The sequence below is a fragment of the Vidua chalybeata genome, chromosome 1, assembly GCF_026979565.1.
Source record: "Vidua chalybeata isolate OUT-0048 chromosome 1, bVidCha1 merged haplotype, whole genome shotgun sequence".
Taxonomy (NCBI): Eukaryota; Metazoa; Chordata; class Aves; order Passeriformes; family Viduidae; genus Vidua; species Vidua chalybeata.
Window position 1 is genome coordinate 141,516,968 of NC_071530.1, and position 9,280 is coordinate 141,526,247.

At 40.0% G+C, this 9,280-nt stretch overlaps 1 protein-coding gene across 1 annotated transcript in view; it reads left to right on the top strand.

The window, feature by feature from the left end:
• The window catches only part of FER1L6 (fer-1 like family member 6), a 66,110-nt gene extending 59,134 nt beyond the window's left edge, over positions 1-6,976 (top strand). The window contains exons 38-41 of the mRNA XM_053947683.1: positions 148-389; positions 707-870; positions 2,074-2,174; positions 6,307-6,976. Coding sequence (XP_053803658.1) covers positions 148-389; positions 707-870; positions 2,074-2,174; positions 6,307-6,493 — 694 coding nt within the window. The 3' untranslated portion in view covers positions 6,494-6,976. The remainder of the gene's footprint in view (positions 1-147; positions 390-706; positions 871-2,073; positions 2,175-6,306) is intronic.
• Positions 6,977-9,280: the final 2,304 nt, after the last annotated feature.

Here is a 9,280-nt window from a genome sequence, read left to right on the forward strand (position 1 = left end):
CCCGTCACTGTGCCGAACACTGTGTTGTCTCTTACTGGTTAGGGAGGAATTAGTAAATGTTCAGGCCTGAAACCAAATTACACTTTAACAATTACATTTCAAGATCCCCTGGTGACAGCAATGCTTTCCACTGTGTGCTTGCTGTAGGTGGATAAAGGGCCTGGAAGAGGACAAACAGGAGACAGATGTACATTACAATTCCTTGACAGGAGAGGGCAACTTCAACTGGCGCTTTGTGTTCCCATTCCACTACCTCCCAGCAGAGAAACAAATGGTGGTTACTAAAAGAGAAAACATATTTTCCTTAGAAAAGACAGAACGCAAAATACCTGCTGAGCTGGTGCTTCAGGTGTGGGATTTTGAAAGACTCTCTTCAGATGATTTCTTGGGTAAGTATGCAATGGATCTGCCTGAACTCCCTCTGAGGTCTCACCAGACCCGTGTTCTGCAGAGGTATGCACAAAGTAGTGTCTGAGCCCCAACTTTTGCTTTTCTCTTTCTGAAGCATCACATTACAAACTTACACATTTCTTGTAAAGCCAATAATTAAGTCAGATGAGAATGCCAGGGCAATACAAATGAATGACTGACAGTACAGAGAGATCCTCAGCTGCTAAATTCCTCCACGGATATCATCTGGAAGCTGCTATTTGAATGTCTTTGTGTCTGTCTGGTCCTTGAGTGCTGTCAAATTATTTTTCTCCAGGCACTCTTGAGTTGGACCTGAATGGGTTCCCTCGAGCAGCAAAGACAGCCAAGAGCTGTGACTTAGGCACAGTTGTGGCAGCAAGTGAAGAAAACAAGATCTCCATATTTCAGCAGAAGCGCATCAGAGGCTGGTGGCCTTTCATCAAGGCTGGGGAGCTCACAGTAAGCAGCTCACTACAGATGAACAGCTTTTCTCTAGGACTAATATGCTAATTTTGGATTTTGAACCACTGGCAACCCATAAGATTCCTCCAAACGCTTTAGTGGTTCTCCAGATATTTGGTTCAGAAGAACCCAGGTAACTGAGTACTAAAGTGCCTTTTCAGCTGCATTCAGTTCCCTAGGGGGACATAGACCAAGAGCTACCAGCTACTCATTTCCAGTAGGATAGCTCTCTATATATTCACCTACTTTGATCCTTTTTTGGGGGTTTCTTCCCCTGTCTCTAGACTTTCATTGATTCTCCAAGGGTGTTCCTAAAGCTCACCATTCCTTCACATTTCTGTCTATTCCAGCAAAAAGAATGTTTTAATGAAAAGTGCCATCTTCAAGTTCATTGCCTTATTCAGCTTGGAGTTGACTGTGTACTTTCCATGGATTTAGTGAATGAACTCTGCTTCCAAATCCCAGATTTACTTCCCTATTCTCAACTCTAGTACAATTGATTCCCTTTCTCCCAGCCCCACTTTAATCACTACCTTGCTTCTACATTTATACTTTATTGGCATCCTTCTTTCAGCCCTGTTCTGTGCTGAATCACACCCAGTGGGCATAGATCAACACTTCAGATTAATACCATCCACAAAGGTATAGGGTAGGAAAATCACAAATATGTGTAAAGTCATTTGTCTGTTTTTCATCCATCACAGATTCTATAAAGCTGATTTGATTTATCCACTCTGAATTGTAACTGGATTCTTTACATCCCATCTTCCTTTTGTGAGCTGAGACCCCACAGCTCAATGCTCCAGCACTTCTGACTGGCTGAATTTCCCCCTGCTGATGGATTACATCTGGTCCATGTCAGCAGCACAGCTTCCAGCTCAGGCATTCATCTCTGCCAGGATGTGTGGTAGATAGAAAACATGTCTTTTCAGATGAATTACATGATAATTTAAGAAGCAGAAAAGGTATTTGTGGGTCTGGAAGAAAATATCTGACCTCTCTTCCCTTGAGCATAAATCAGCAATTTTTGCCTGGGTTTTAATTTGTGCTTTCTTTTCAACTGCAAAGACTCTCTTATTTTCCTTAATCAATTTCCTTTGCCCTCAATTGGTTCCATCATTTCTCCACAAGACAAATCCTGCTGTGAATTAGTGATAAAAACCCAGGACTCAATGCTTACATATTCTCTCTCTGATCCAGGGCAAGGTGGAAGCTGAGTTTCACTTGGTCACAGCAGAAGAAGCTGAGAAGAATCCAGTAGGCAAAGCTCGAAAGGAGCCTGAGCCCTTGGAAAAACCCAAGTGAGTAGGAGCATACTCATTAAACATGGCATTCAGCAGGAGATGGGAAAGGGCAACCACCTGACCTCCTTGCAGGACACCTCCTCTCTGGTCTCCTGGATTTTCTTCTCTTTCCTGCTGCAACTTTCAGCAAGAAATTGTGCAGCTTGTGAATGGCCTGGTGGCTGGCACTGCTGCTCCAGCTCCTTCAGGTCTGCTTAAATGTCTTCCTCTGGAAGCCCAAATAAAATGTATTGCTGAGCATTTGTCCTCAGCTGCAATTCACACATGAGCTCATTCCATAGCTGACCTGGCACGTGACAACATCTTAAATCATCATAGCTTACACATACAGCCAACATCTCAGTTTGGTTACCTATAAAGATCAGTTGGTTTATATTTATTATAGTAGTAATAGAATCATTTAGGTTGGAAATGATCTTTAAAATTATTGAGTCCAACCATTAAACCAGCTCTTCCATGTCCATTGCTAACTCATGTTTCTAAGCATGACATCTACACGTCTTTTGAATACCTCCAGGAATGGTGACTCTACCACTTCCCTGGGAAGCCTGTTCCAATGCTTGACAGCCCTTTTGGTCAGTAAATTTTTCACCAATACACAATTTAAACCCTCCTTGGAGCAGCTTGAGGTTATTTCCTCTCATTCTGTCATTTGTTACTTGGGAGGAGACACCAATTCCCACCTGGCTACAGCCTCCTTTCAGGTGGTTGTAAACAGAAATAAGGTCTCCTTGGAAGCCTTCTTTTTCTCCGGGATGAACAACTCTAGGTCCTTCAGCTGCTTCTCACAAGACTCTTGCTCCAGACCTTTCACCAGGGTCATTGCCCTTCCTTAGACACACGAAGGGTGTGACTTCCATCTCTAATTTTATTGTACTTCATACTCAAAGAATGAAGATGCTTATTTTTCATCATAAGACTGTTTAATGAGGACATAGTGTTTTAACAAAGGCAAATGATCTAGAAGGACCAGTTTATCTTTCAGCATTTGTCACATTAAAATTATCAGCTGAGTTTTTTGCATTCAGGAAAAAAGTACTTTTAATCTATTTTGGCTCAAGTGCTTTGTTCTACTAAAACACTTGAGCAGTTTTTTTTATGAGCTGGATAAAAAAAAGAGTGTGAGAAATTGATGTTATATTTCCTGCTACCAAAGCTTCTAAAATTCAATTGCTAGCCATAATGGTAATGATTACACATTCTGTTTATTCTTGTTGGTTTAAGATACATCTCAGGATAAACATGAGAAAGGAGGAAACAGCATAAAGCGATTATCAGATCAGAGGTATCAGAGCATTGTTTAAAACTAGTCTTGGAAAGATTTTAATCCATCACTTCACCCAACACCTTTACCCAAAGGCAAGATGACCTTTGCCTGACAGGGGTCTGTTTGAAAGATTCCCAGTAATGGAAACTAAAGCAGCTCTTTCAGAGGAGAGAGGACTGGGATAGCTCTGAAATACATGTGGTGGAAAGCAATCCGCCTAGGGAGTTTTAAGAGGAAGTGTCAAGTGGAATAGAAGAATTACACCTCCAGAAGGTTGTCAACAGGATGCACGAGGCACTGTTTTATTTTCCTCTCACTGTTTGAGACCCAGCCCATGCACCCATGGCTGCCTAGGGCTCCCTGTGTTTTCAGCTCAAGGACATTTTATCTGCAAATGTGCTGCTGGGCCAAAAAGTTGTCAGCAGCCTGGTGGCCTCTTCTCTGCTGTACAGCCTGAAGGTGTTTTGACCCAGAAGCTACAAAACCAGAGTCTTCCTCCAGATCTTGCACTGAGTAATCAGTGGTTTTTGTGGTGTGAATACACAGCCAACATATGGCTCAACATAATTCTACTCTCAACTGAGATGTATGCCTCAATTAAATCAAAAGTAGGGTGGGGATAATGTCATTTGACACTACCCATCTCAGAAGCAAAACATTCAGGTTCCTTTTGTAGGTGCTCATGGTACAGGTGGAGGAGTCGTCCCATTTCCTTAGCACACATATCCTGAGATATGAGCTGGGGAAAGAGATGACTTGGCTTCCTGAAGGTCCTTCCTCTCCCCATGCAGACAGCCCATGAAGGACCAGACTGAGCACCCAGGCTTTACATTTAGAAAGAATAAATCCTAAGGTTATTAAAGCAATATCAGCATGTGAATAGTAAAAATTATTTTAGCTAGACACTCACTCACTGGAAAGAAAATAAACTAACAGTTGAAGACATAGCATGCCTCAGTTTCATTAAAGTTTAAAGATATTAAAGATTACCAGCTCAGTGCCCCCAGGTGATGCAATATGTGGTTCATATATGCAGAGTAGTCACAATCAGCTGGGAGAAAAAAAATAACTGATTCCACCCTTCAAATGACTTCTCTTCAGGAAGGAGTGGATGTCAAGGACCTCTTTTCTCAGGACCTCTAGATCTCTATGCCAGTACTCAGATTCATAGATTCACTCTATTTTTTTTTGCTCATCATGTAGGAACACCCAGAGAAGCAAAGAAATGTTCAGATTGTTTTGTGAAGTTATTCTTTTTAATTAAGAAACAAAATAATTTCAAAACAAAAAATTATTTTCTAGGACCTATAGACAGTAGCAGAATCTTTAATGTGCCAGAGCTAAGGTGGACAAAGATAAAATGTCTGTGAACTAGAGAGAGGAACATGCAAACAAATAAGGTTAAATGAGTGTAATTTCCTGCTGGCCAAAGCACTATGAGGTTATTCATCTCTTCAATTCTGCTGATCAAGACATGATGCCTTTTTGGATGCAGTCCATTATAATAAATACACTGCTATAGCTGATAATGAGTTCTATTGACTACATTGCAAAGGAAACAAGTTAAATAATTAGAGTCTGGCTTTTTTCCCCAGTTTTTAAGGGTTATGAAAAGTCCTCAAACATTTGGTATATGCAGACTAGGGGTCTTGTTACTCAAGTAGTTTTAATCTTCAGGTCGTCCAGGTTTTTAATAATTCCTTTTAACCTGGAGGGCTAATTTGATGATTTATTTCTGAATCATTTCCACCTCAATAAAAAGTATCTTTCATAAAAAGATACTCACTTGGCCTTTTACATTCACAGACTTTCTGTCACATTGGCATTCACTTCCACTGGCTTAATGCTGAGTTCACTAGATAATTGAGACATTGCTTAAGTTCCCGGAACACCTTTCTGGAGTGAGACATGACCCTCAGTTTTCTGCACCATCTGCACAATTACAGTGACATTGAATAAGAAAGACAATCTGCCCAGGTTTTGCAGGTGTTAATGTTGCCCACCACCACTGCATTCATCTGATCATCCCATTGAAAAAGCTGGCAGATGCTGCCTTGGGTAGGGCTGCTGGAGCAGCAGCACAGTGCCCTCCCAGTCCAGGTGTCATGCCAGAGGAGGAACCAGGACAACATTTTTCCTGAACAGAACACTGTTTTCCTCTCTGTGTGCAGTCAGCTTTGTTGTACAGTGGGAAGAAACTTCTGGGTGTGGAGGACAACACAACATGTGGCAATATTTGGAAAAAACTTGGATTGTGGGATGCAGATATTCTCCACTGGAAGAAGGTGGCTCTTCTTTATGTACACAGGCAAACCATCTGGGTTTCATTTCATCATTTTCTGTTTTCATGAGGCCTGTGTTAAATTTCCTTCTGAAAATACACCATTTGGGTCACATGCCCAACCTGAGCTGGCTCTGATTATTATGGCACCATGACAATCACTGTGCAATCAGATTTTTTGTAGTGACTAATTTTGCAGTGCCTTTTGTGATGCTAAATTCCTTGAAATTACTAGAAAGCTTTTGTACTCAAGTGTATGATGCCTGTATTTCTTCTTTTGGGTTTATCATGATCTTGTTTTCAATTTTGAACCCTATATCATGACATAAATTGAAGTATTTATGATGTGTGAACTGGAATTTCATTACAAGTTGTGTGTGGAGCTTGGTTCGGGAATGGGTGGAAGAAAAGTGACCCATCAGCTTGTGCACTTGGGTGGACATTCCCTCTAATCCCTGTAGTGGGTTCCAAGGAGTTAAAGGTCCTTTCTAATCTCAAATATATATTTTGTAGTGAGATAACTTTGGAAAGAGATGGATCTGCCTTAACAAAAGATTTTCTTTTTCTTTCTTCCCCTTTAGCCGACCAGACACATCCTTCTCTTGGTTTGTAAACCCTTTCAAGTGTTTGTATCACCTGATCTGGAGGAATTACAAGAAGTACATCATCATTGGTATAATTCTGCTTATTCTCGTTATCTTCCTGGTTCTCTTTATCTACACACTGCCAGGTGCAATTAGTGAAAGGATAGTTATAGGAAGAGGGTAGATCATGGCTCTCATTCTAGTCAATCAAATAAGAAAATTTCTGCTAAAAATAAGTAAGGCAAAAAGAAATAATTAACCTTAAACACGTCTCATACCTTGTAAAAAGAAAAGTAACTGTTTACATCAGAAACTGGAGCTCTCAGAATATTGGAATGTCTTCTTTGAATACTCATTCAGACCCATCCTTAAGGTACATTATCATTCATGTACATTAATGTACATTAATGGTGTATATTAATGATGTACGTCATTACTACTGCAGGTTTATTGACATTATTATTGAAAGTGTTGTTATGCACCAAAAACTGAATTTAAGAGTCAATTCTTCTATGCTATGTAGAAATTAATTTCTCAGTCAAGTGTTTATTATTACAGATTAAACATTAAGTATGAAGGTCAAAATCTTTACACAAACAAAAATGTATAATACAGTCTTTGCATAGTTTTGTAATGAATTCTTTTAACTGTTTTTCAACAACTTTATAATGGCATGATTATTTTTAGATAAAAGTTATTATTAAAAGAACTCTAAGGTTAAATTGTGTCATTTGGTGTTATGTAGAATTTATCCTGCACCTCTCAGTAAAAATGATGTGCTCTGCAAAAACATCTCACACACTCATAAATGAGCTAAGTGCCAATGACAGGGATGTAGTAGCAGAGAAAAGAAAGAACTTTTTCCAGCTGCAAATTGAATGTGCTGGTGATCTCTGGAGAAGAGGGATCAGGAAGATGAAGACTTGTCCATGGGCATTGTGGAAACAAATGATCCTTGTAGAGGACAGGGAACAGGGAAAATCCTGCTGCTTGTAAAGCAAAGGCAAAGAGCAATAGAAAAGAGATGGACTGCAGAACAGAACAAATCATGGCATATTAAGAAAACAAGGAATAAAACCTTACACTGTTGTCAATGTGAAAATCCTCATCTATTTAAGAATACATAAAATATTGCCACCTGTGTCATGCACAAGGCAAGGCTTGATAACTCAGTGATTCCACCTGGCCTTCAGATGAGTGGTTATGAATTTGAAATAGCCATCCAAATCTCCTCCAGTGTCACCCACAGTTAGATCTGTTCTAAAGACAACCTTTGTGAAAATGGTTTCCACCGTGCACCCCTCACACAAAGTGTGAGCACCCTTTGCACATTTCAAAGTATCAAAAGGCAACAAAAAGAGATCCTATAAATGCTGGTAATTCTGCCAAGCTCAGGATGCAGGAATAGAAAAGCAGGCACCTTGATAATTTTCAGAAGCCATTTATAAGGGAAGCTTGTTTGGTACTGCTTGTACCTGGCCTGCTAAAGCTGTGCAATGAGTTTCTGTTCTCTGGCCTAAAACACAGGTAATTGCATTAGTCTGGAAAATGGATATCAGTGAAACTTCCACAGACAAGACATCTCACCTTTGAAAAGCATTTTAGAGGCTTATTTTGGATGGGACAACTTGCTCTTCCCCATTCCACTGATGACAGAGGCAGATTGCTAAAGGAAAGCTGAAAGCATCCCATCCCTACTCCATCCAGCAGATCGCTTTTCTTCTAAATTTGATCTTCTAAATATATAATAAATATAACTAAATTATCCAGATATGTGAGTGAGTATATTAGAACTAGACATGTGGCAAAGGACTGCAGTGGGTGAGTTTTTCTGTTTTATCTTCCTTTAGAAGTTATTATTTTGACCAAGAAATTAAAATACAATTACATGGTTAAATCTGCCCCAGTTGAATGTAGGAAGACAATGATGTGAAAAGGTGCTGATCACCCTTGAGTTCCTCTTCATCTCATATCCCTCTGCACCAGGCCATTGTCTGGTGCAGTCTTTGCTCACACACCATGTGTGACATGCTCCTCTGAAACCATGTTTTTCAATTTTGTGCTATTTTGCAACTGAACCTGTATGAAACAGAAAAGAAAATGTTGTTTCTCCTGATATATTTCATCATACCATGAATTTTGGAAATGCAATTTAAAAGCTCCAGTAAGAGTAATAAAACTATTCTGGTGCAAAAGATGAGAGATAATTATTGATGACCGGAGTATGTTGTGACAGCCAAAAAGCAACGAATCTGAATTTTTTCCATTGTGTGAGGTCAGAGGTCCTGATGCTGCATGGCAGCTGTTGAGTTCATCTGTCCTTATTCTGCTTGTTTGTTCTTGCTGCCATGGACTGTGGTCTGCTCTGTCCTGATTTTTGCAGACTGTTCTGTGCCTTGCTCCCAGTCTGCAAACTGCACTGGACCCAGCAGATTGGTCTCCTAGTGACTAATGACTATGTTAAAATTACTTTTGTATTTGGAAGAAAGAAAACCCTTGACAAGGTGATATAAGAATTTGCTTTCTTCATATTTTAGTCACAGAAAGGTTTTTGGTTGCCAGGCAGAGCTCCTCATTGCTCTGTGTGCCAGCTGCCAGCTCCAAAGGGATTTTTATCATCTTGGCTGAATATCCTGCTTGCCATCAGCTCCAAAGTGCAGAGCTGTCTACTTCCAGACTAATTTATACTTTTTTTATCAGCTATTTGTGACTGGGGAAGAGCTCAACCCAAGATCTGGTTCCAGCCTCCCAGGCATTTGGAATATGACAGCCACCTCTTCTTTCCATTTTCTAATTAATCTGTCTCAATAGCAAAAAAATAAATTTTCATATATTTTCTATGGAGAAAGGATAATTAATAAAACTCTTCCAAGACAGCCTCTCTTTTAAGCACTTCTGTAAGCAGCTATGAGGACTAATCAGAGCTACACTGATTAGCAGAAATCTGTGTCTGCTTCCTGGATGTCTCTGC